This window comes from Apteryx mantelli, chromosome 5 (assembly GCF_036417845.1).
Source record: "Apteryx mantelli isolate bAptMan1 chromosome 5, bAptMan1.hap1, whole genome shotgun sequence".
NCBI classification, from domain to species: Eukaryota; Metazoa; Chordata; class Aves; order Apterygiformes; family Apterygidae; genus Apteryx; species Apteryx mantelli.
The window spans coordinates 51,301,993-51,329,652 of NC_089982.1; the positions used below are offsets into that span (position 1 = coordinate 51,301,993).

General features: G+C 38.8%; 2 protein-coding genes across 2 annotated transcripts in view; one reads left to right on the forward strand and one right to left on the reverse strand.

Moving 5' to 3' along the window:
• The window catches only part of SNX25 (sorting nexin 25), a 91,793-nt gene extending 79,750 nt beyond the window's left edge, over window positions 1-12,043 (forward strand). Inside the window, exons 14-19 of the mRNA XM_067297977.1 lie at window positions 1,301-1,465; window positions 6,232-6,349; window positions 7,411-7,477; window positions 9,398-9,579; window positions 10,437-10,537; window positions 11,435-12,043. Of these exons, the coding sequence (XP_067154078.1) occupies window positions 1,301-1,465; window positions 6,232-6,349; window positions 7,411-7,477; window positions 9,398-9,579; window positions 10,437-10,537; window positions 11,435-11,509 (708 nt within the window). The 3' untranslated portion in view covers window positions 11,510-12,043. The remainder of the gene's footprint in view (window positions 1-1,300; window positions 1,466-6,231; window positions 6,350-7,410; window positions 7,478-9,397; window positions 9,580-10,436; window positions 10,538-11,434) is intronic.
• A 94-nt stretch (window positions 12,044-12,137) lies between these two features.
• Window positions 12,138-27,472, reverse strand: LRP2BP (LRP2 binding protein). Its single transcript, XM_067297035.1, is given in 11 exon segments — window positions 12,138-13,608; window positions 15,523-15,688; window positions 18,658-18,881; window positions 19,393-19,498; window positions 19,584-19,726; window positions 21,738-21,865; window positions 21,868-21,958; window positions 21,961-22,022; window positions 23,920-24,379; window positions 25,445-25,557; window positions 27,448-27,472. Coding segments are annotated over 11 exon segments (1,584 nt in total). The 3' UTR covers window positions 12,138-13,542.
• Window positions 27,473-27,660: the final 188 nt, after the last annotated feature.

Sequence of the window (27,660 nt, forward strand, 5' to 3'; positions counted from 1 at the left end):
TTCAGAACTAGCGTGTGGCTGAACTGGAACGGAGCACCTTCGTTTTTAATATGAACTCTACTTATTTTTAAACTGATAATAGGATTTCAAACTTTGACAGGGTGCCACCTGGTTGTCGTGTCAAAAAATATTGCCTAAAAAGAAATGTATTAAAATATATCTAGGTAATTGTGAATCTAATGGCTTTTTCTATGGTGCTGTCACTATCCTTCACCAAATATGGAAAATGTAGGTCGCAAGTTTTTTGCCTTTCTCTTTTGTGTCTTCCTTTCTGTTCCTGACAGTGCCATATACCCCTTGCTCCCTGCTGGTTGTATCCCTGTGGTTATCCAGTTTCTGAGTAAGAATGCTAAAATAAGCAAAAAAGAGTGTATAAGAACAGCTTCTCCTCACTTGAACAGTGAGCCTTCTGCATATCTCCTGCGTGCCGGAGGCCATGGGCAAGGGATCTGTTTTTTCTTCTGGGTCATGGACTGTTACCAAAAGTGTTCTTAAAGAACAGCTTGTCCTGTCCCATCTGCTGAAGCAGCTTGGCAGTAACCCCACTCAAGTCTAGCGTGAGAGCTTGAGGTGGTCCGTGTGTACATATTTGTTCTTGGCAGGGATGCGTGAACTTAAAAGAACTTGTGGGACAGTTGAGGAGCTGAGTTCATGGCATGCACATGCACATGCCAAGTTCATGGCATAGACCTGGAGGGTGAGATTCCTCCAGCCTTCTTTGTAGATACCTTATCTCTGTGTGCAGACAAATGGGCACTTCTGGGGCGCATTTGACTTCAGTCAAATGCAGATGTCTAAACAGAAATGAATCATGCCTCAGGAGAGTGTTTCTCTTCATTGACAAAAAGAGAGCCTAGAACAACTAGCTCAGATATAAAGGTTGACACTGTAAATTCCAAAGTTACCTATAATGTCTGAAGCTGATAGGAGTCTGGCTGCTAGTAACCATTCCTCTACTGGTAAGTTAATTTGATCTTTGACTAACTAAGGAGCAGTAAATAACAAGTTCTGTAACTACTTTTAACTACAATAATACTTCACAACAAATTTCCTATAAGTAGAACTTTTTCATTTGAAACAAAAGTTAAAACATTTAAAAACCCTAGTAGTTTGCTAAAATACATAGAGAGATGTATAGTTATCATGCTGTAGGGTATTTGTCAGACATGGATTTTCTTTTTTTCTCATTCTGCCTTTGAGCCATGTCTTAATCAGTTTTCTTGGATTGCCTGATGCATCTTATCCTTAACAACTAATATTTAATTGAGATGTTGTTTCTGTCATTATCTTTCTTTCATAGAAATTGCTCTCTGATGAAAGACTCTGTCAGAGTGAAGCACTTTATGCCTTCTTGAGCCCTTCCCCGGAGCACCTCAAAGTTGTTGATGTGCAAGGAAAGAAGTCTTCTTTTTCACTCTCATCATTTCTGGAACGACTTCCTGGTGATTTGTTTTCTCATCAAGAGGTAAGTGGTAGAAAAGTAGTCTTCCCAGATTCAATTACTTATCCAAACTAAGCAGGGAGAGTCATTAATATAATACATTTGAATGGTGGGTAATATTGGAAGGCATTTTTTAAGACCTTTAATTTGCTGGAAGTGACTCTTAGAATCAGAGATAAGAGCTGTCCATGAATTTAAAAGATGTCCTTCTCTGCAGAGCTGCTTTCCAGCCGGTCAGCCCCCAGCCTGTCCTGGTGCCTGGGGTTATTCCTCCCCAGGTGCAGGACCCTGCACTTGCCTTTGTTGAACTTCATGAAGATCCTCTCTGCCCATTTCTCCAGCCTGTTAAGGCCCCTCTGAGTGGCAGCACAACCATCTGATCTGTCAGCCACTCCTCCCAGTTTTATCATCTCTAAGCTTCCTGAGGGTGCATTTGTTCCCATCATTCAGGTCATTAATGAAGATGCTAAACAGTACTGGCCCCAGTATCGATCCCTGGGGTATATCACTAGTGACCAGCCTCCAGCTGAACTTTGTGCTGCTGATCACAACTCTGAGCCTGGCAATTCAGCCAGTTTTCAATCCCCCTCACTGACCACTTATTTAGCCTGCACTTCATCAGTCTGTCTATGAAGATGTTATGGGAGACAGTCTCAAAAGCCTTGCTCAAGTCAAGGTAAACAACATCCACTGCTCTCCCCTCATCCACCAAGCCAGTCATCTCATAACAGAAGGCTACCAGGTTACTCTGACAAGATTTCCCCTTCATAAATCCATGCTGACAACAGTGAAGTGCAATCCATGTGGGACTGTTTAGTTTTATAGCAAATTTTCCCACTTTTTATACTCTAGATACATGTATTTTAGAGGGGTTTTGACAGGTAAAAATAATTTCTTTTTTAAGAAGCTTCTCGTGGCAGGGAACAGCTGTGTCTTTCCTAACTTCTGGCCAATTTCTGCAGCAAAGCTCATTTTGACAAAGAATGTCTGCAAACAGTACAGGCTCACAGAAGGAATTTGGAAATAAAAGTGGGAGCCCATGTATCCAAAATGGCTAGAGCATTTGATATCAAGCCATAAAAATACTGTCTTTTAAAAGGCAGCAAAGAATAAATCAGTGACTAAAATAGCTTGTTGGCTAAAAATCGACTAAAATTCCATGGCATTCTGTTTTGTGTGGTTCATGTTGCAGATAGGCAAGCTGCAAGGAGCTCACTCCGTTCTTTCTTTTGTTTATATGTTATGTAACTTGAGAAGATCAGTGGTGAAATAATTAATTTATTAAATACCGTAGCTGCCTGGAGTAGATAGTCCTTTTGCAGGATAAATGGAGTCTGGGAAATTTGTACAGTTCTGGTCTGCTAATAGGCAAAAAGTCTTGCCTCTCTCAGGAATAAGTAAATCATATATATATTTATTTTTATTATTATTTTTTTTAATTGCACTGTATTTGTAACTAAATACTGCTTGCATGTGTTTTATTTCAGAGATGGCAGAAGTATTTATTCAGTTCTTCTGCTAAAGACAAAAGAGTGTTTTCACTAAAATGACTGTTAGATGGGAATAGGGTAAAGCATGGAAGTATGAAACTGTTTTTATTTTGCTATTTAACTGAAAAACATGCTCAAGAAAAAAGACTACATATGTGTATTGTATTATGTGAGTGTGTAGGAGGAGAGACTTAGGAAAAATGGAAGAAGGAAAGGAGAATGTAATGAGAGAGAATAAAGAAATGAAGAAGCAGAAATAAAGCAACTGGTACTGAAAAAATGAAGTAAGGAGTAGAGCAAAAAATTCCCTAAGAATGTGGAAACAGAGGAGTCAGAAAATAACTTCTTACTCAGTTTTAATTTAATATTATTTCTTACCTCCTATTTGTAGAACCAGGAACTTAATATTGGCCAAATGCTGTTACGCCAAGCACTGTGCAAATGCAGATGAAGACCATCCTGCTTCACATCCACCTTCCCTCTTGTCTCCCCTCCTCTCCCCAAACTGAAACATAAGATAAGCCAATAGAATACAGACAGAGGGAACGCAGGGAATTATTTGACCCTCTGCATCGATGTGGCAAAGGCTTGTCCCAATTTAATAATAAAATAAGATGGAAGGAGAAGAATTGTGAGTGGATCTGGGATCAGCTTTTCTCAGACACCTCGAGCTTTTAGTGTGAGCTGTAACCAGCTCAGTCTTGCCCAGTGGTAGTGTTTGGGATAGTTTACTAAAGCACTTAAACTAGGGTTAAATCATTTGTTACAAGATTATTAATGAAGTTATGTTAAATCACATACTGCTAGTTGTGTTCTTTCTGTATATAAGAATTCCTGTTTTATTCTGTATTTTGGACTTTATGGAAGAACATGCTGTCTTAGAACTTTTTTTACCTTCTAAGTCTCATCTCACATTCTTCAAATATATGTTAGACCAGCAATATTCCCCCTTGAGCGCTGCTTTCAGGATTACATACTGCAGCAATTTCAGGTCTCTTATTTATACAGCTCTTCCAAAAGAACTATAACCTTAGAATATATTCCTTGCCTCTCAAGACCAAAACCAAATGAGAGGAAAAACAGAACTGATATTATGTAGAGGAGGGCATTTCAGGTTTAGGAAGTGTCAGTGGATAGAAAATGCACTGTGATATAAGAATTTGCACTTCCCATTGCATTTTCTAAGTGAGAGGGAATTCTCTGAACTGCAGAAAAATAGAGCAGGGACTTGAGAGAGGTCAGCAAGTTCTCCCTCCTGCTCCAGGTAGACTCAACTGTACTGCCAAAACTCTTGGCACGTGCTTGTCTAATGTGTTTTTATACCTCCCGTGACTACTGTTCTCCAGCCTACCAAGGCAGCGTGTCCAAGTTCTCGGCAATTGTCTCAGTTAGGGACCTTTTCTTACTATCTGACCTAAAGGTCCCTTCTTTCACCCACTAACTCTTGTCCTGCCTGCAGCAGACACAGAATGGTTTATTCCCTCTTTTTACAGCAGTGTTTTGTGTTTGGGGTGGGATCATCTGGGTTTTATCATGAGGTATTACTTTCCTTTGGTCTTTAATTCTTTCTTGCTTATACTAAGCAGCCCCAGTTTCTCCTCTTTTTTTTATATTAGGTTATATTTTATTTAATCCTTATGGTTTTAGACTTTTCAGTTGAACCATATTTTTCTTGGAAATGTGGTGACTAAAACTTGATTACATGGTGCTCCCACTAGGTTTTACTATCCCTTGTATGACAGTTGTTATACATATATCTTAGGACAGTGTTCCTGCTTAAACATCGTGGTATTACATTTGCCTTTTCCACAGCAGCATGGCCCTCAGATCCCTTTCTGTAGAATTATCAATATTGGTTGTTTCATTTCCTACACTTACACAGTGAATTATTGATGCTTTGCAACTATCCTTATCAGTCTGTACTGTGCATATTTTTTTAGATCATTTCTTCAACTTGGCTAGACCATATAAAAATGTAATCTTGTCTTCTGGCAGTTTCTTCCCTCATCTCGAGCTGATGTTACCTACAAATTCAGAAAGCTTATTTTCTGTTCTGTTGCCCAGGTGCCTAATGAAAATATGGAATGGTGTCTATTATGAAAAATTAAATGAATAATTTCATGAGTAATGAAAATAATGGGGCAAAGGTGGCTGTTGACCAGGGGGAGCTAGTGAACAGGACTAGAGTTTGCTCTAGACTCTGTCCTTGGAGTAAACTGTTTGTTGTCAGTAGATTTGTGTGTTTGTGTGGTAAGATTGGCAGCGATCTGTGGTTTCCAAGTCAGTTGGAAACGACGTATTTCTTGTCAGTGAGATATGACTTCTGGTCACAGCTTAGCCTAACATTACCAGAAAGTTTTAAAAGCTGGATACCCATCAAGCTACAGAAGTCAGCGAACAATGGACCGTATTTAGAAGTTGACAGTGCACTTTGTTGCTGGGGGTTTTCTTTCCCTTTTCTAATTATGAAGAGAGAAATAGCATCTCTAGCAGGAGAAAATGGCAAATATGAGACAGGAAAGGAAAGTTACAGGATATAAGTGGTGGAATATGCAATGCTATGGAGTTATTTATCCATACACTGTTATGCAGTAAGATTCAGGGACTGGAAATGTAGCCAGAGTCAATGGTGGGCTTTAGATGAGATGTGAAGCACATGAGGAAGGAGGGAGACTGGAACTACTGTGCAGCTGAGATATTGTGGGCTACACTCTGTATAGTGGGGTTCAAATGGCAGGCAAGGAACGAGTGAAAGACTGTGACTGTAAGAATAAGCAAAGGAAGAGACAAAAATAATGCAAGAGAAATGAGCTATGAAGTAAGTTTTCTGGGCTAGAAGATGGGGGGGGGGAATAGGCAATGGTAACTAATGGAGGAAACAAAGAGGACAAAGAAAAAGATAATGGAATTTTTTGAAGACTGGGACTGAAGAAAGAGAAATTTGTCTGTACACCATTTTGATCATTCCTGAACAAAGACTGGGAAATTACACCAACCTCAGTGTGGACCAGGTCTGCCTCGCTGAGGTTCTGCTACTAACGGTAGCTGGGCAAGGGCAGACGGAGGAAAACATAGGGATGTGCTGGCTGCCACGAACAAAGGCAGGTGGTGCAGGCCTGATGCTGAGGCACCTCTTGACAACACTGAGAAACACGCCACCGTCTGCTCTTCGCCCTGGAGTAAATGGTGCTACCCAAACTGGTGTGGTTCAATCCATTCTTCTCTGGTGATCCTATTCTGAGTAACCCTGCTGCCTTCAGTATTTAAGCAACTGTTCCAGTTGTGTTCCTCTCTTCCCAGGAAGAAACAGAGGAGGACAGTGACCTGTCGGACTATGGAGACGAGGTGGATGGGAAAAGGGACTCTCTCGCAGAGCCGTGCTTTATGCTGATCGGAGAAATTTTTGAGCTGCGAGGAAGTAAGCTGTACATTTGCTTATTTGTTAGTGGAATCTGTTAGCCAAGAAATCTCAGGCATTTTGTAATTTGGAGTTTTCTGCTATGTCAATGAGTGGAAATATTCTCACAATCCAAATAGCCAGTTAGTTTGAAAAATAGCTATTTTGCAGTAGTTCTTCACTTCTGCATTTTTATTCTAAAGTTAAATTCCAATAAAACATTGAAGTAAAAATACAACTGGTAGGGGAGAGGGTTTGCATTCAAAATTTTTTGGTTTCTTTCATCAAAAAAATAAGATTTTGTAGGAAGAGGCAAGTACCAGTGCATGTTTTCTGAAAACAGGCTGCATATTAGAATGTGTAAATTATGAGGAAAGAAAAAGCAGACTGCTTTATCACAGAACATGTCACTGACAAATAGACATGATTTTAATGTCCATTGTAAATCTGTTACATAGGTGTTTTAGTTCTGTAATTCATGTTATGGAAAAGATGCTAGAACCATGACATCTTTCTGTACCAGATTTCTTTTTTCCTTAACCTAAGTGAATCATGATTGTGAAGACAACTATTTTTGTATCTATTTGAAGGTGCAGCCACACTTAGCGTTGTATAAAATTATTTACAGAGCAACTATTCTAAAATGCAGCACCTTCCAAAAAGTGGCAGATGTATCTCCCAAATACAGGATTTTCTTCTTCTAATGCTGAACAGCATGACAGAAAGATTAACCAGTAATTACTAAGAAGCGCTCAGATTTCTGATTCCTTTATTTGTGATTAAAAAATGACTGCTTGGTTTATTCGACTGAAAATTTTTTCAGAATTTTAATGCTGCTGCTGTGTATATGACATCATACTAGTCAGTATAAAAAAGGGTTTGAATTTTGAGTGTGGTTTTTTTTTCTTTTATTAGTATGAAACAGGTAGTTGTGCAGTTTAATAAACTTGAAATATTCTTAACATAGAAGATTCCAGTGTAAACTGCAGATAAATAATACGGATTTTTCTGGCTGTGATCATAGGGTCTCTAAAGTTATTAAATTCCTGATCTTCATTTTCTGTCCTTTTTCATTGTTCTAGTGTTTAAGTGGGTCAGAAAAACATTGATTGCACTAGTACAAGTCACTTTTGGAAGAACTATCAACAAGTAAGTAGCTGTTTACTTTAACTCTGAACCTGAATCATTGTTCTATGAATAGAAGACTGAGAGCAGTATTATTATAAATAATCTGGACATTCTGTTGTATATAATCTGCATTTGTTTTCCACCACTCAATTTACAAATATGTTATGTTGATTAGAGGAGATATGACACATATGAGTTATCTTTCTCCTTACTTAATCTGTACCACAGTCCCCAAACCAATTTTTTTCTCTTACAGGGCTCTCCTCTTTGAAAGAACAAATGTATTTCATGGGAGACAGAGAGAGAACTATTAAAAGGGGGGGGGGGGGGTTAAGTGAAGCAGCCCTGCATATTTGATAATTTGCTATCCTATTTTTCCAAACAAGTTGGCTCTGAATGGCTTTCATTAGCTTACGTGCTTTATCTTTCAGTCCATGAAGATTTTTCCCAGATCTGAAACTAGATTTCTATTTTAGATTATTTATTTCAAATCAAATAGATTTCTCTAAAGTGACTGAAATAATTTAATGGTTCTCATTCTCTAAAAACACTACAACCTGAAACTAGTACATGCATAACAGAGTGATGGGGTTTCATAAAAGTATTTACTTCTGTATCATTTGAAGATGTCTGCCAAATGAGTTATGGGTGAGGCTGAGAAGTAAGTGTGCCTGTCCGTACATACCTATCGTGAAAAATCTTCTATTTTTTTGGTCAGAAAAAATTTTGGATATAAACCTTCTGCCAGATGCAAAGGCCTATGGTAAAACCCTTGATTCAGTAGTGCAGATAACTGTTGCAAATGCATCATTTCCCACAGTTCTTCTGTCAATACTGATGCTCTCGTGCATCATGATGGTGATGTTTTTTATATGAAAGTCTGTGAATCTGTGATTTCCATACTATATTCACATAGGCAAAGGAGCACTGAGGATCTGATGAAATGTTATTTTTGCTTTGGCGTAGCAGTAGGGCTATTACTCAGGTAGGCATCACAGCCCAGAAATCTAACAGCAGGACAGACTGTTTCTTCATCCATTCAGTGGCTAAATTTGCACATGCCAGCATTGCTTTTAACAACCTCTCACAGATGTTATGAAGTGGTAAATTGGACAAGAAGGGCCAATTCTGCATGAACTGGAAATTCACGCAGTTGACTCTTGATGAACTGATGGTCTCTGACAGTATCCATTTGCTGAGTTTTAAATTGATAGGTTCATTTGTTCACACACTGCAGACAAGTAGCATGAAAGACATACCTGAGAGAGGGAGACACTGTGTGCTTGCATGCACAGTTGTATAGCTTTTACATGTTGGTTGAATTTTTACATTTAGTAATTTTAAGGGTTTCAGCTGTACTGCGGCATAGTTAGCCCGTATTGCTGTTCCTGGAGCTATCTGTGTAACCTCAGACTGTTCATGCTGAGGACTACAGTGAGGGCAAGTAGCCATAGCAGGAGGCTGCGACCTCCGTTTGTAACCCACCTATTACTGCGCTGTTGGTGTCTGTGAGGGATCTTACTATGCTTTTATCAAAACTTCATCTGCTTTTATCCTACTGGGAACATCTGTGCACACAACCAGGTTGGAGTTTATGCCAGTTAGTTCATCGATTTTTCTTCCCTTCCCCCCCCCCTTAATCTTTCTTTTCCCAGTGGAGCCTTTGCACTGTCACCCCTTGAAATATATGTAGATTTACAGGTTACATTGAAATGTAGCCTTCTCCACATCTCAGTCAGGTATGCAGAGCAACCTAGATCTCAGAGCACCTAGAGCTGAATAAGATTTGCCGTGATGCTGGTGAAATCAGCTCAGATAAATTGGGGTAATAACATGAAGACAGGCATTGCCAATTTCCACTGCTTCTAGGAGTAAAAAGAATAAACTGTATAGAATCTGAAAGACAAACTCTGATGTGCTCCCTTTTACACTTATTTACAGGCAAATCCGTGACACCATACATTGGATGTTCAGTGAACCAATGCTTGTTTACTACATTGGTGTGTTTCGAGATACTTTTTGGCCAAATGGAAAGTTAGCACCACCATCAACAGCCAAAACTGAAGAGCAAAGTCAAGAGACAAAGCAGAGAGCACAGCAAAAACTACTTGAAAACATTCCAGGTAAGAACATTTTCATTTTTCTGCTTAATCACAGACTTGACCAATAAGGAAACTCATTAGCCAAATACTGTTCTGCTGCATTTTAGCTTTTTTCCTCTAGAGTTTTAAATTTTGCTTATTTGCATAAATAAGCATAATGTTGGTCTTACCTTTGCCTCTCCTGTCTCCAGCTGGTAAAGGTCATGGACTTGTGTATAATTAGAACATATAAAATCAGCTGTCAGTGTACTTCTGTAAGTAATATTCACCAAGGAGCATAAGATAAGACTAAAAATTCTGCTACTTACCTGCTCAACTAGAATGGCGTTCAACAGTTGTTTTGAAATTCGGAGAAATGTTTTAGGACAAAGTTTTTAAACAGTGAAGCTAGATGCACCTGAAGTTAATGATGAAGCATTGGATCACTATTTCTTCTCCACTGTAATTTAATCCAAACTGTAAATAATTCATTTTGTCTCTTATCTGCTTAATTGTGACAACTGTTTTCTTTGAAGATCGAGAGGAAATTAAAATGTTGAATCTGTTCTAATTGTCATAGAAGTTTTATCTTTTTGGCTGAAATTGTACTTAAGTGACTGGTTTAATAATATATGAGACTATACTAAAACATATAACGTGTCATTCTGGAGATGTGTACACTGTTATTGAATTCAGAATACTGGAGAATAAAGGTATCTCTAAACCTGTGTCCCAAATTACCCATGTGTTTTAAATACCTTGCTGCATGGGGACTATGTATCTTCTAACCATCCACCATTAAGTACACTGTTTTTGTTTCTCCTTAGTATTTATTTGTTAGCTGGATATTTTGCCCAGTATGAGAGAAACAATTTAAGCTAAAGTAACATTTGTTGCAGATACTCTGCAGAGTCTTGTTGGACAACAAAATGCCCGTCATGGTGTAGTCAAAGTATTCAATGCATTGCAAGAAAGAAAGGCTAACAAGCATCTACTCTATGTAAGTAACCAGAAAAGTACCCTTTGATTTTATAATCCCACTAATTGCTGAGCTCTGCTTGCTCAGTAGTAAAGCCTGGGTGTGTTTCTGTAGAGATCTATATCAGACTGTTGTTCTAGGTTTGCACGTAACTTTTAATATTAAAAACAAATCATAAAAATACAAACTCGGTTCATCATTCGACTAACTTGGAATTAAGAGAAGCTGTTTAAAATATAAATTGCTTTTGTCTAAAAGAGATCCTCTATCATATGCAACTTTGCTGACCTCACAAGGTGCATACTGATGTCCTCATATAGTTGAGAAAATTAGACATACGTGCTTACATACCTTGAAGAACCCTAGGGAAGAAGAGCTCCAGGACTGGCTCACAGTTAGGAAACGACAGTTCCCCAAAAGTCCCACTCCTCTGCCGTTGGTTGGGAGCGGGCTGGGTACACAGCTGGATCTTAGTATACTACTCTCAATTTCAGTCAGTCTCTTCTGGCTTGTTTCCTGCAGCAGCCAGGCAGGTGACGCAGCCTCAGCGCAGGAACGGATGCAGCCTGCCCCAGGGGACCTGCAGCTAAGGAGCCTGGCGTGCTCGCCCACCCCGGGGCTCGCTCATGGAGCTACAGCAGCTTTGGCACAATAGCACCAATCAATACAGGCTGGGAAGTCCCCGTCTGAAATCAGCTGCATGGGGCACTTGCTCTCTTTCAGCCCTCTCTTTCTAAGACATTGCTTATGTTATGTGTAAGGCGCATGTTAACTTTAGGATGAAAAAAAAGTAGTCGCACAAAGGATGAACAAAATGACCCTATGTGCTTCTGTTATCTGTGATGTTCTGAGCTTGTCAGAAAGGAAGAAAATTCTAATTTGGCATCCGTATTCATCTTAGTCTTTTCTGTTTTTCAGGTCTTGCTGGAATTGCTGCTAACTGAACTGTGTCCTGAGCTAAGAGCTCATTTAGAGCAGCTTAATGCCACTTAGGTTTGAATCTACACACATGGACCACTAGAGAAATGTCTATGTGCAATAATAGACATGAAACTTATTTTCCTCTTTTCCATAGAGGGCTGAGGACTATGATTATTTTTAGGGTTTTTTTTCTCTTTCTTTTTTTGTGAAGTAAACAGACTTGAAAAGATCTGATGCTGTAGTAGGGTAGACAAAACAATGCTGTATAGTTGCCAATTTTTATTTAAATTGTTCTATTTGACTACTCTTCTGTTTCAAATATAGATTGAAAAATAAATGTTCTTCATATAAGCTGAAAGAAACCAGAAACTATTTTAAACATTTATGAAAAAAAGTTTTGCTTATAGTGGTAAACTAATGAATGTTGTACAGTTCTAATCTCCTCACTGAGGATTTGAGCATTCCCTTATTCTCATGTATTGGAAAAGCCTTGTTGTGCAATACTACATGTAAAGCTGTTGTGAAAATTTTATCAATTTTGTTTTTACCAAAGATTTCCCATCTGTCGAAGCATTTGTAAGCAATAAATAACAAAACTGGATTTCAGTACTTGATAATTAGGCTGTACTAACAACAAATGAATGTGTTTGACAGCCCTATTTTCTTAAGGAATACTTGCATTACTTTGAAGTCTGCGTCCAAAATGTGTATTGTAAACTGATATGTCATAACGAAATGCCAGTGTTAAATGCTAGTTCAGAGATTAGTGCTTATGAATTGCTTCTATGAATGATTAAGTAGACATTCAATTAAACCATTCTAATTGCACCCCTGATATTATTCAGGGCTGTTTTATTCAAATAGCCCAATTTGGAACAACCTTCAAATCTTTCCCTTATTTTATACAAAGGAAGGGAAAAAAAGTGTCTTCAGTGCTTTTTAAGTTATGTAAAAATACTGAAATATGGTCAAAATGCACATCTAAATAATTAAATATCAAAAATCGATAGGTGACATTCATTACTTTCTTTTTAAATTGCAGTTGAGACTGGATATAGTACAAGTTACACAAATAAAATCCATGTGCTGTTTTGAAATCCAGGTTACTAGTAACAGCTAGCCTTCTCTTGTGATAGAGCCATAAATTTTTTGTGTCATAGTACAGTGCTAAGAAGCTAGCCAAATTCTCCTACACATATGAAGTTTTATAAGTAAATAAATGATTAGAATTGTGTAAACCTAACACAGCAATCAGTAAAATTCATTACTTGATAGTTGAAGTATCTTATGATAAAAGATTGAGCATAATACTGCTCAGACATATACACTCTTGACCAAAAATCTTTCAACTATTTCTAAAACAAACAGAAGTAGTGTAAGTGCAATATGAAGAAGGACTGAGGAGAACAGGCCTAGAGCAGAGGATATGTTCCCTAATGTTTCCATACTGAGTGGGTTTTTTCTATAGTCAGTTCTGTAAATAGGATTTTCCAGTATTAAAGTTGGCATGGTTTGAACTGTAAGACTTTGAATCTGCAGTCTAAACATAAAAAATGTTAGGAAAATGTTAGTGCACTAGTAGACTCCAGATGCATTTGAAAAGCATGGGTGAAAAAGTATACACACCACTAGCAAAGATGACATTTAAAGATGGTATTTAGCATAAAGCCATGATGTGAGAATGGACTGTACATGAAAACCAGACATGTTAGGGTTCAAGCACTTCAGAAATATTAAATTTAATATTTAAATATTAAAAATGCAGAAAAGGAAATAATTATTTGTATTTGGTTTGTTCGATTTGTATATTATAAAGCAGTGTTTCATTAAGAAAACACAGGGGCTCTGTTGCAGTAAAGTGTCCTTAATATACCTGAAGTCTTCAATACTATTTTAAAAAGTCTGCCTTTGCTACATCTGAGTTAAAGTGAGACTGTGAGCTTTTTGCCTTTTTAAAAATAAAATACCACCAAATTGTTTTAAGTAATAGTTTATAGGAGGTGGAAAACCAAGCAGTAAATGATGATCAGTCTATAACTGCTGAAGATTAAAGATGGCTTATTGTAGGAAACATGTTTATATACCAGCCATAACTAAAGGAAACACTAAATTCTCCCAAGATTAGCTTTCAGTTCAAGGTCAGAAGCAACATCAGGATCCAGAAGGCATGCCTTTGAAAACAAAGAACAGTGAGTTCTAGTTTATAGCTAAAATACAAAATTATGTTGTCAGTGCAACACTAACAAGGTCTTTTAATCTGTAAATTTTGTTGATGTTATCTGAAATAATCAACTTGTTAAAATATTACAGACTTACTATATTCAGCTTTGAATCCCTGTTTCTGATGCCACATAAGCAAAATTCAGTAGGTGTACTACTTAAAATGAGCACACTCTAGTAGTGTTAGGCTTTGTTTTTATTTTTTAATACTGTCACTGTTTGTTGGTATAGGTATGTGCTGGCACCACAGTCAGAAAGAGGACTCTGCTTTAGGGATGGGCTCAGTTTCATTCCCTCCCATCTATTCCAGGACCCTCTGGGACACCTGTCTTCCCTTCCTTGCCTCTGTCAAAGCTGAGTGGGGCTGAGAAGGGTAAGCCCAAACTGCATGTGAGCAGTTATTTAAAAAAAGCAAACATTCTCATTTTAAATGGGTGGAATTATGCAATTAATGATGAAGTTATTTTCCAAGAACAAAAATCAAAAGAAAATGAACATCCCCACAACTCTTGTCTTACACTTGTTCTGAAGTTACTGCTTCAGGTAGTTGCCTTGCGTATTTGGTCTGTCCTTTCTCTATTGTTGGTGAGCGTCAGCTGAAAAGACATTGTCCAGTCTATCATCTCTTTTCACAGTAAGAAGTTAAGGACATTCCTAGGTATGTTTTGAATCTCCTGCCAGTGAATGGTGCCTGAAAGTTGTAATTAACTTTTGGTAGTGGTGGTTATTTTAGGCTAGGCAGAAGAAAACAGGGAAAGGAATGTGGTCACGTGGAAGCCATGCAGCAATGCAGTCCTGATGCACCTCTTCCATGCCTTAAGGCCTGGACTAGGACTGCTGGCTCCGGTGGTCATAAAATACCAGTTTATATTCCTTCCTTCCCTGACCTCCTCTTCCTATCCTTCATAAATGTTTTAATTTTCCTGCTGTGAAAAGTGTTAAAATATATGTATTCATCTAGAGGATCACCTGCTCTGCTAGGCCTCTTTATATCAGTGCTTTCCCCAAGTGAGAAGCCACAAAAGTTGTTAGCTGATAATTTATCCTTTGTATAGGTCTCCATTTATTTGGATTTCACCAAGCTGGACACTGAAGTAATCTATTTACAGAAACAATTGATCTCTACATGCAAACAGAGATCATAGAGCATCTTAGAAGCATGAATCCTGTCTTGCTGTACTCCCTTCTGTTAGCATTAGCATCTCACCTTGGCTATACCTTTAGGCATCACTAATAGTATTCAGCAGATTCATCTTCTAGAAGCCATTATTGATCTTTTTCCTCAAGCAACAAATCTTACTTCAGTGCTTTAAAAGAGTGACCTATTTTTGTTCCCTGTGTATCAGTAGCAGTAGCTCCCCAGCTATCAGTGCAAATGTAAACATAAGTGAGAAAAAGTTATGATCAATTTAAGCATCATTAAAGAAGGCTGTAGTTGTCAGAATAAAACATATGTATTCTGACCTGAAGTGAGATTTATTGCTGGGGGGGTAATGATGGCTTCAAGTTTCCATTTCAATTTGAGAGAATCATAAACAGCAAAGCAATCAGGGATAACTATCATCCATGTTACTTAGTTAAATTATCTTGAAAGTTACCAAGCTCTTTGCTGTCATAATTACCGTGGAACGTTTCTGGTTTGGCCAAATGCATTGTTTGCTTAAGCAAATGGGCAAACAGTGTCCTTCAAGACTATTTTTAGTCATTTTGGATATTCTTTTTTCACTATATCTTTGCATAGATTTTTTAATATGATTAATGTACAAGCCTTTAATGTAACCATACAAAAAATTTAAAGACTCAAATCTAAGGCATTATGCAATCTTGTAAGATATAAATTAGCTTGTAAGGCTTTCCCAGCTTACCCTAGAATAGTATTTTTTAGCAGCAGCTTCATCTTGTTGTATGCCTAGGCCAAGCTGCAGACATCTAGCAAAGTAGAAAGCAGCCAAAGCAACCCCTTTGGCTACATACACAGGCAGACAATCAGTTATCTTTGCTACCATATCAATGTTAACATTTTCTGGAATCCTGTTGTAGAATTTACAGCATTAGGTTAGAAATCAGTATTTCAAACATCAGTTTAAGTCAACTATATAAATGGAGATACTGTCAAGTGATATGGAATTTACATGAATAATATGTGAATAGTAAGAATTTATACTTTCCCAAGGAAAATACAGTTATCCAAAATAATTCTTCAATATTGGATTTTAAATTAATATTATTTAATATCACAATATTTAAGTATCAAATATGTAGCTTTTGCAGTCATTTTCACTACATTTGTACTAGTTACAAAGGACAGCATTTTTCACACTAATTGTTTCTATTAAAATGTGTGCTTATATACATATATATACATACACACATATTTATGTAGAAGAAAGGCAAAGCTTTTGTTTCATATATAACACTCCAAGTTCTTAATAGGATATTGGCAGATCACAGTAATCTGAAAATCTTGGGCATACTTTAGAGCCTCAGGTTATAAGATCCACTTATGAAAAGGCTTTGCAGAATTCTCCAAAGGGAATTACCAAGTTTTCTTGACTTGGCTTTCACTCAACAATGGTGTATTTTTAAAAAAAGCATTTTTGCATCAAACTTAAAAGCAAAACTCAATGCTGAAACATTAGACTTCTGATTCAGTAATCTTAAAAACTTCCCTGCTAATGAAGGATTATTTGAATATAAGACCACATGAACATTATTTTAACTCTCAGGCTGTAATTACTAGTATTGTTATTGCAATATTAAGTACAGCATTTCTAAGTGGAAATGGAATTTTTCTAACTGTTGTCTTAAACCCCCCCCATCCTTTCTAGGTACCTAACAATAATTATATGCTTTGTTCTGCATCATTTTTGTTGTTTGCTGTGTCAAGTCACTGCAGACTTGACAGAAAAAAAGAAAAAGTTTAAGTCATTTCAGCTTATAGCCATTCCCTCCCTATAAATCAGTCCTTATGTATGATTGTTCTGGAGCAATCCTCTGCGAGTCAGTGCCTGCTAAATCACTTGAATGTGTTGACTCCCACCTAATTCAGTCCCATTAACAAATACTAGTAACGCAACAGAAAACACAACGACCCATTAACAAAAACATTCAAATACAGTAACAGCAACCTATTACCCTTATCTTTCTTGATAGAGCGTTTTGCCTTGCTTTTCAAAAGGATATATAACAGGCTACTGATGTAAATAATACCCAGTCAAATCAGGCAAAAGTTCTAGTTTAGTACAGTTGACTTTAAGTTGACTTTTTTTTACCATAGCACTGGGTAAGTAGAACTATATGGAGTAACAAAATTGGTATTCAAAGATCAGTATCGGTAACTAATCTGGACTCCAAACATCGGGCAATAATATACTGTAAAATGCACATAAAATGTTTAAGAGGTAGGAACATAGAAGGCCAAAGGAATTTTAGTGGAAAATAACACTTTTACAACCACTTTTAGTGGTTGAGCTGCTATCAGCTGTTACTTCAAGGCCAATTGCTATCCCAATGAAATGGAACTGTTTAAGCATCATGGCAGTAACTTTTGCTTCAGATGTTGTCGTACTGGCTACAGTATGGGATTTCATTGCTATTTTCTGCAGTCAATCACAACTGCAGGTGCTGAAGTGCACTGTCTACTTGTCAGAATAATCTACCATGCCACATTGCCTGGAGGACACCTGGTCCCAGTGAGACTAGCTACACGAGGTTGAATAGCTGCCATTCTATTTATGGTGTGAGAGAAAGAAAAGCAACACATTCTGGGAGAAAACAATCCTTTTCAAAAATGAATACAAAAAATATTCATTGCTGAACTACTGTTGAATTACCAGAGCTGCTGCTCTGCTATGCACTGGCACATAGAGGGTGGCAGCTTCTTCAGGATCATAAACTGTAACATGATTTGTAATTGCTAAGCAGTGGTACCATCATAAACATACCACAGAAAGGATGAACACTATTGTTTGCTGATTGTAGAAGTAGTCTGGCTGTATTTTATTTTCAGCAAATTAAAAATCTGATCGACCGATTGAATTTTTAACAGATGCTGGCCAGGTTTGGTGGGTTGTAACAGAAACGTGCTGCTTATCAACTGCAGAACTGGAACCAACATCGCTTTTTCTCCTCCCATGTCTAGTTCTAGCTACAGAACCTTGATTTGATACAGCCCTTTTTTTTTTCCTTTCTTTCTTTTCTTAAAATATTGCAGGTAGTCTGCACAGGTCACTATTCTGCGATACACAAACCACCCCAGAGTATGGAAGCTACCAACTGCCTGTAGTCTGAGTCCCAGAGTGACTGCCTGTAAAAAGGCCAGTCGGAGCTTGCCTAACTGTGGCTCAAACCAGCACTGCTGCGTAGTCCCAGCAAACCACTCGCATGCAGATGCCTATTCTGTGGTCTAGGCTTCAAAAAATGCATATGGCAGGCCCATAGGTAGCAACTGATGCAAAATTAAAGGGTAGTAACTTGGCCTTGTGTGCAGCAGCTGCTCCTCAGTCCTTACTGCAGGAAGCCAACCAGCATCAAGGCCTGTGCTTCCTATAAAGGACACAGGAACATGCCCAAAACAGGGTGAGACAGAGAGCAAGGAAATGATGGGGTGGAAGACGGGAGAAATTGCATTAAGATGGAAGTGGGGGAGAGGGGAAAAGCAATCCTTGTGGGGGTTTAGAGTGGGATGGGGAAGGCAACAGCCTGGATAAGATGGGCTGAGGAAATAGAAAAGCAGGGTAAAGCTTGTGCACCTAATTGGGATTCTAGTTCAAAACTGTTTTGCTTCACAGGATCAGAAAGACTTCAACTGTACTGAGATTCTCATAATCATTAGTCTTAATTTTGTCCATACTTTGCTATTCACTTTTTAAAGATGAGATCATTCATTATCTCAAATGTCCCTTAAGCTTGAGAGACAAGAGCATGAACTTAATAATTATTTCCATCTAAGTTACATGGCCTAATATGAAGAATTATAATTTAAAAAAAATTAACTTCACCTTTTGGCTACTGCAACAGCTGTTGAGTAAAATTTTCTATTGTAATAATATTCCACAAGATGGCCTTGAGCGTAGATGTTTCCACGTTCTGCTGCTTTCTTCAAACACTCCAAACCAGCCGTAGTGTTTTGAGGTACACCTTGTCCATAGAGATACATAAAACCCAGGGCACCTTGCGATTCCAGATTTCCATTGCGACATGCTTCTGAGTGCCAGAAAAAGGCCTAAACAAGAGGTGCAACGTTGTTTTCTATGTATCTCAATTAACATTTTGCATTACCTACGTAGCTTTTTAATGGGAGTATATTTTCACTTTCCAATTTAAAGCCGGTTATCTTGCAAACTGTTTCCACAAAAGCTTTTTACATCAACCAGCCTGTAAGAAGTGCTTATACAGAAAAAGATGCAGAATCCCCGTAAGGTTTAAAAACTTTGCTGTCAGAACTGTCAGTCAGCCACAACTGCTTGATTTCTGAAGAATAACAAGGCTGGCAATACTTGAGTCCACTCTATCCTGCACCCAGATATTCCCACTAAAAAAACCCCTCTCATTTTGACTTATTTGACACTCTTAGCTGAGATTCTTTCCAGCCATCTACTCATACGGGCTTAAATGAATAGTAAGGTCTAGCAGTACTTAAACAGTTTTCAGAATCAAATATATCACCATAGTCTTTCTGTGAAATCCAAAATTAATTGGGGCTCATGAAACTCAAAAGGTACAAGTGGGTTTACCTTTTTCACATCTTTTAGAACTGACATAGAGTAAAGCATTCCTAAAGTACTCTGGGCCTTTACACTCGCTTTTGGATTCCCATCATCGGCAGCAATAAGCCACAATCTAAGAAAACAGAGACAAAGGAAGTTTAAGTAGCACTGCATCTCAGCATTTAAAACTCATCAGGAAAATTATTGGCTCTGATTACCTTTCAGCCTCTTCAGTTGACTGCTTAACACCACATCCTTCATAATAAGCTCTACCAAGATTGTATGCAGCTGCAAACTTTAAGTGTCTTGCTTTGGGGGAACCAGAGTTGATTATTTTCTTCATGTATTCCACTCCCTTTTCCTAAAATTGAGAGATTTTAATCATTAAATTCAGATTGGGAAAAGGACAAAATAAAGAACCTGAGAATCCAATAAGCTATGGGAGATGAGCAATTTTCAGCTCTTAAGCCTCTCTATACAATATGTGTGAATATCAGAGTGACAGTGCAGTGTTTCTAATTTTCCTGAACACTTTCCACATTTATCTTTTTTAATTTTTATATTTATTTTCATCTAAGTGGAACTGTGTCTGATAACTTGTCTAACATTTCATGTACATTTGTTCATTTAATATGACTAAAACTGAACTTTCATTCTCAAGTAAATCTTCTGGAATTATTACAATAGCTAAAACCAATAAAATAATTAAATTTTAGTAACTAACTATACAGGTGAAGTTGTGAAAAAACATGGCTCTTCCTTCAGTTACATTAACATCATTGATCAATAGACTTCATCATCAAGAAATACAGGGTTATACATGGCATGCAGGGACAATACTGTTGTGTCTATTCTTTCTTTCCTTCTCAGTGGTCCAGCCAAAGCTTCTGTATTCATCCATTGATATAAAGTTATTCGTGCAGTTCAGGCTCTATTTGATTTGATCTCAAGAGATTTCAGCTTCGTAGCAAAACTGTATTAGGCCAATTGTGCAAGTCAGATAAGACTTCCTTTTTAATGGCTTTTAAACAAAATATTGGTAACAAAAAGATGAAGAGATATGGGAGGAGATGATTTAAGAACTAAAAGCAGGGTATCTGGCACTGAATGAAAAAAAATATATTTTAATTGTACTTAAAAGCATCTTCATGCTCAATACCTAGTTATAAATTAAAACCACAAACAATAAAACAGAGTTAAAACTGAGAATATGTATTTCAGACTCCTGAGCTGGCCCAACAGTTCCTAGTTGGTGACCAGAGGTTATTAAGAAATACTATTCAATGGCTGGGTTTATAATACCAGTGTCCAATTCTTGTTGTTCCAATACATTAGACAGAAAAAAACCCTCCCACTATGAGTAACTCTGAATGATACATTTAAGCTCTGATCCTGCTTGTTTCAACCCTCCCCCATCAAAGAGCTCTACTGAAGTTGTCAGGCCCCCTGGATGATGCTATGGTCCATCTTCAGAAACCCAGTAGCAGAACTGGGGGGGTTCCTTTGGTTGTTCAGATGGTGCTGAGTACACGATTTACCAGGTGAATTGGTTAAACTGACCTTTTTGTGTTTTCTGGGATGGCAATATCAATGACAAGACCAGAGAGGGGAGCTTATGAAAAGAACGTCTCTTGACAAATCTCTACACTGACTTAACAACTGGAGAATTACATGAATGACAGAGAGCTACCAACATTGTCACTGTTGTAAGATTAAGAGAAATTGAAGCAAGTATCACTGGCACAAAATTCACAGCAATCAATCACATTTATTTTATTGCTCTACTTAATACAGTGGGGATTTTCCTTTTTCAAAAGCAAGTATAATTCCTCAGTTGTCCAATTTAAAAATATTGCTGCCAAACACTGGCAGAAGCAAAATCATCTTTCACATCTATGTTTAGAATCTAGAAAATATCTTTAAAAAACAACATTGTGTAACGGATGTTTTACACTTTGAAATAGGATCATTGTTTGATTTCTATTTTTATAATTTCATTTTCATTTATTTACATTGCTTATTAAAAAGTGATACATGAATAGATATTTTTAAACAAGCTACATAGCTTTCATGCAGTCAAAGTACAATCAAACCCTTAGAAGTTATACTTTAAAAAGCAAGTTATTGTAAGTATTTTGCAAATATATTAAACCTATTTTATTATAGTTAGTTTTGAGGACTTTTTCAACCTAGAGCACTCCCTCTTTAATGATGCTTTGTACAAACAGAAGGAATCTCTATACCTTATGAAACTAATCATAAATCAATAATGACGCGTTTATTTTAAATTAAATTATTAAGTTTACAAAGAAGCTCTTAGAAATTATCAAGTACTAAAAGAAAAGTAGCACATGTACAGCTAGATTACTCACCGGGTCTTCTTTAGTGCCTAGTCCATCATAATGCATTACACCAAGCTGATACGTAGCTTGAAAATCTGTATCCTTGATTTTTTCAAATTGTATTAACGCTTCTTCATACCACCCCTGAAAAAGCCACGATAAACAATGAAGTACAGAGAAGGAGAAGAGTACATACTGCAGCTAAGCTCTCCAGTATATACCCTCTGGCAGTGTTTCAAACTGGAACATTTTCCTCAGGAACAAAGCATGAAAGACTGCAACCACAGAAGTGAGAGAAAAGAGAAAGTGTTTGTCCTTACCCTGAGACAGGATAAGTCAACAACAACAAAAACGTTTCATAGGCTGGAAGCACTTACGGCTTACAAATAAGGTTTGTTTCATTGTTTCTATATAAAATGCCTAAATACAAATAGCAGCATACAAACATCATCCCTGAAGCCAACAGATGTCCTGACAACCTTCTTTCCCTCCCCCAAGATGCTCTCTTTGTTACGTAAGGAGCTGTCAGTCTAACTCAGATACCCTGTCCTGTATGACATACCTTAATTTAGGTGAGCTACTCTTACACCTCAAGGTGTAAGAGGCTGCTTTTACCTCTTAGCTAAGGATTGTTTTCATGGACAAACATTAAACTCAAATGTTTGAAAAGCTTATGGACCCAGCAGTCGGCCCCTCATTTCTGACAAAGGCACCACCTGCAGTAGCAGAGACATCAGAAGTACATTAGAAGCAAATGTTCAGAATAAACTTGTGCCACTTTCAACAGACCTTAACTTGATGGCCTGTAAACTGCACTGATTCAGAAGCTGCTTTACATGAAATGCAGCCTGTTTCTGCCAGGAGAGAGGGAGGGAGGGTGCATGGTTAGAAGAACTGCTTCTGCTCTCTTTAGTACATATCATTTGAGTCAACACCCAAAGATTTGCCTTCACTATCTTACAGGTTTATTTTTTGTCATCAATGTTTGTATCTTTCTACATACGTACAGGTGATAAGGAATATACAGTGACAATGTATACCAATGGATATCAAAATCCATACTATCGCTTCTCCTAGATCTCGCTCCTCTTCCTCTCTCTCCCCATTTATCCCTTCTGTAAAGACCCCACATATTCTGCCCTCAAGATAAAACTAAGATACCCTAGTTTAAGTACAGGGGTTTTTTTGTTAGACTTGCTTTAATGAAGAAATTCTTGGCTTCTGCAAATGGGGTCTATCTGCTCTTCTCAGACTTTTTCTTCTCCCTTTTCTATAACTTCTCCTTTTTATATAAATTTTAAATCTGTCAGTTAATTTCAAACATTTGAAAAGAACACGAGTATTTCAAATATAATGTTTCCTCTAATTTTGTGAAAATCCATGAATACATGTGATGATCTAAATTAGTGCCACCCTCAAGAGGCAAGTAATTAAAGTACCGTACAGAAATTTTGTTTGGCCAGTTATTATCTGCCTTGCTTTACGATTCCTCCTCACATATATACGCCCTACCATGACGTTAGAGCAGTCCTTGCGGAAGCTGCATATAAAGCGGTGGGGAGGAAGGAGCCAAAGTGGACAGGGACACAAAGTCAGTATGCTCCTGCAAAAGGTTTCATGAAAACCTGGTAGCTGGGCAAAGAACAAAGCCTGGAAGTGGCGCTCCGGCTTGGGGGGCACGACGGCACAGCAGGAAGCACAGCTGGTTCTGCTGGTTGGCAGTAAGCTGAGCAAAACCAGCTCACCCTGAAGTCAGCCACAGCACAGGCCACCGCTTACTTATCCGATGCTCTGGAGACCTGGGAGGAGAGCTGGAGGACACCACTGAGTGCTCGGGGAAAGTGTTGGAAAAACTTATTTAGGGGGAAGACGTGGTGATTTTCATGGGAAAAACATGTGCAGGCATCTCTTACAGTTTTGTAAGGAGTCTCTTTTTCCACTGAACTTGTACTGAAAACTGTCAGCTTTACAATATTAAAAAAAGTAAACTACAACCTCTTCATAGTACAGCTGTCCTTTTAGAAAACAGGTCATAGGATCTCCATCTTTGATTCTCTTCACCAACAACTCCTCTGCTTTGGCAAACAAAGCAGCACGGCTGTAGTTCTCTGTTTAGAAATAAACAGCTCTTCACTACTCCCCAAAGAGAAGAGCTGGAAGACCACGAGCAGCCACACTAAGGGGAGGCGGCACCCGCGGGGCACCTCCGTACCTGGCCCCTCGGCGCTGCGGGCCCGAGGCAGCCGCTCGCTCTGCAGGTTCATGCCGGCCCGCGGGGAGCGGCCCCTCGACGCCAGCCGCCTGCCGCCGCCGCCGCGCCCCGGCACCCACCACGGGCGCCCCGCGTCCGCCCCGCCGCCGCCACTCGTTGCCGGGGAACGATTATCCCGCCGCGCCGAGGGCGGCGGGGGGGCGGCGCGGAGCTCCGCAGCGGCCCCTGCTGGCGCCAGGCTCCCGGCGGCGGCGCGCCTCGAGGCGGATGGCGGATGGCGGATGGCGGATGGCGGATGGCGGATGGCGGTTGTTCCAAGGCCTGCGGGGCCGAGCGTGCCGGCGGGGTCCGGCCCCTCGGAATCACCGCAGCGCCCCACCGCGGCTGAGAGGGACTTCAGCCTCCCGGGTGATAGCTGTGAAGCGCAGCGTGCTGTAGCCAGGGCTTGGAGTCCTGAGGCCTTTGAAAAGGCAGAGAAAAAGGAAGACACGGAAAGTAATTTTGATATTTCCCCTTTTTTTGTTTTTGGCCCAGTTTCCTGTGGGAACAAGACTGACATTGTCACTTAGGCTGGGTGTCTGTGAAAATAACATTGCTAGCTGTTGGCCCATTCCAAACAATGTAAAAATACATGACCAGATAGGAGAGATGGGACATTCACCAGTTCTTTCCTCGTAATTGCTGGTCCTGTTGCAAATTAAGCATAAAAGCCAAAAATACTTGCCGAAGGTGATTATATGCAAAATAACAGAAACTGTGAATACAATTCAGTTAAAAGGGCAATAGGCCATGAAATTCAAATCCAGCAAGTTGGACTATATTGCTTCCAGTGGTCAGAAACTGTTTGTTTTAATGTATTGTGTTTTCACCATATTCATACTACAAAACTTGTAAGGATAATTGAGGAGAAAGTACTATTTGAAGCTGATTGCTCCTGAAACATAAAGAATTTGTTCCACTACTGTTGATAGCTTCTGGCCATCTCCCTTATAAAAAAGGATATCGTATCAAAATGTGGCAAGGGTGCTTTAAAACTAATCTTCTTTAGCTGCATTCCCATTTTTTTTCCAAATGATTATTATCCTTCCATTTTTGGCGATGCAATCTGTCTCTATAGCAACAGAGACAGAGGCAGCAGTCAGAATAGAGGAGGAATGCTTGCAGATTTGTGTGGTTAAATCTGCGGGCTGCACACGTTGTTTTTCAACAGCCCCAAATGACTTCAAGTGCCAAAAAACTCCTAAAACTCATCCTGATTCATTTCTTTAAAATGATACAGCCTAAGAAAGATACAGGAAAATAAACTTTTTAAGAGTATCTATACATTGTTTAATTTAAGGAGTGAAGTGCAGACCATTCTGTGAATGCAATGATACATTCAGGAAAGGCAATTAATACTAGACTGCATTGCCGCTTTTGATGCTGAGGGGGTCGGTGTGTGAGAGATTCAACAGCACAACTTGTTTTATGCTGTTGCTTACATACATTTATTAGAACCAGTTTTTCACTTTTGTTTTCTTGATACCGATGCAAAATATGTGGTTTGAGATACTAAGTGAACAGGAATTTTTAACAAGTCATGTTCCAGAACAACTGTGACCTGGAAGCCTTGTCGCTGAGTGGCAGTTGGGCTAGGTCCTACAAAACAGTTTGAAATTGTTGCATCTGTGTTTATAACCAGTATGGGTAGCAGAAGCAGAAGAGTTTAGCAAGCACTACTGGGGTGGGCAAAATGTGGCAGGAAGTTAAAGAACTAAGTAATAACAAGAATTAGAGTATGAGAGTTTGTGCAGGTGGCTAGGCTGGAAGGATGGCATTGCTTGGGTGAGGTTCAGCTCGAAACCTATGAAGGGGGGGGGAAGGTCTTAAAAAAAACCCAAAACACTGGGGCCATCCAAGACTATTTAGTCTTAAGCTACTTCTGGGTATATATGTTTTCAGAAGAGTCTTTACAGGTGCTTAAACAATAAGTTTGAATTTCTGGCATCTGTGCAAAGGTATTTCAGCCCCAACAATGCGTAATTAGAAGTGTAGGGATTTAATTTGTTTATTAATTTGTTTGGCTAGCTGTTCAGGAAAATGAAACAATTTGGTAATTATAGAGGTGTATTTCTTTTGGCATGAAAAGAGATATGAAACCTGTCACTTACTGAAACACTTCCACTGAATTGATATATTGCATGTTTACCTGGAATTCTGCACCTTTAAAAAATGATACTGTATACACTGACATTCCACCACTTAAACAATGTATATTTACTTTCCTAAAGGAGGAGCAACAGGTAATTATCAGAATGTTTGTGCATTTATTTCAGAACTACATATACCCTAAAGGAACACTATTAAGCTTCTTTCTCCTAAATATGTTTACAAAACCATGCAATTTTATTTTTAAAAAAAACAAATGACTTTCAATTTCCTTTTTTTTTTAAATGATGGTAGTCGTTATGAGTAACTTCCATAACAAACAAGTAGGCGTGTGTCATAGAGGAAAATGCTATATTGCTAAGGAAACAGAATTGTATACCATGGAGACCCGGTTAAAATGCTCTTAATTCCTCTCCAGGCTTTTAACTGTGAAGCATGATTAGTTGTAACTGAATCCCCTGCCAAATTAGATTTTATAGTATGGAAAGGACAGGCAGTTATACTTTTAAACATGATCTGAACAAAGATAGTGCCCAGGCAAAATGAAGCTACTGAGCTGTTTTGGTAAAACTCAAAGCAGTCAGTGGTGGGGAACGAGGTTTCTCTAAGTGTGGGCATTAACCCCTGCCACTCCTGCCTTCCCCAACAAGAATCGACTCTGAATATTAAAACTCTGCTGAGAGAAAGCAGTTTTCACCATGAAAGGTCAGTATCACCTTGTCTGAAATAATTTTCAGGCAGCTCTTTTTGATGGCAACTGTTTTTGAGGACGGCTGTGGCTGTTCCTGGCCTTCAGCACAAATAGATGTATAGGTAGAACTTTTGTATGTGACCATGGCCCATATGAAATGTCTGATCCTCTCCAAGGTGCTCAAGGAAGTGAAAAATGAAAATTCTCTTTTTGTAAGTGTATTTTGAACAGAGATGTAACAGGGGGCTATACTGTGATCACTATCACCAGTCTGAGTGAGACTGGAAGCGAACTTGCTATAAGCTATACCCTGAAGGGAGCCTTGCATTTCACTAATGGTCCAATTCTCCATGCCTCTTCAGTCTCCGTGATCTTAGTGGCAGAATTTGTGCTTTAAGATAGCAGGGATTTCTTTATGCCAGTTTCAGCTTTTGGGGGGAAAATTTCAAGGTGAAGCTCCTGTTTTTTTTCATAGATCCAAGTCTGCTTTGACATGATCTCTCCAAACCAGTGTTAAAGTACATTGGCAGAGCCACACTGGAAAGCTGTGCTTGGCAACAACAAATTAGGTAAATAAAATGATTAATATAAAGCACAGTTAGTTAGAAAGACTTGGGTTTCGACTGAAACCATGTGATTCTTGATGACTGACAGAAAGAGTTTCTAAAGACTCCTTCTCCCGGCCTCACCTTTGCTCCGTGCTCCCGGATACATGCGTGCAGCAGCATATGTTGAGCACTCTATAGCGAAAGATGCCAGCAACAATTCTGGAGGATTGTTTTTCTTCCTTCCTCTCCTGCGGCTGCAGCGGCGCGCGAGCCACGGCGGGTGCGCGCGTGCGAGTGTGTGAGGGACGTGTCTAGGCGCCCCATGCGCCATGGCCGCCCCACCTGCCCCGCGCC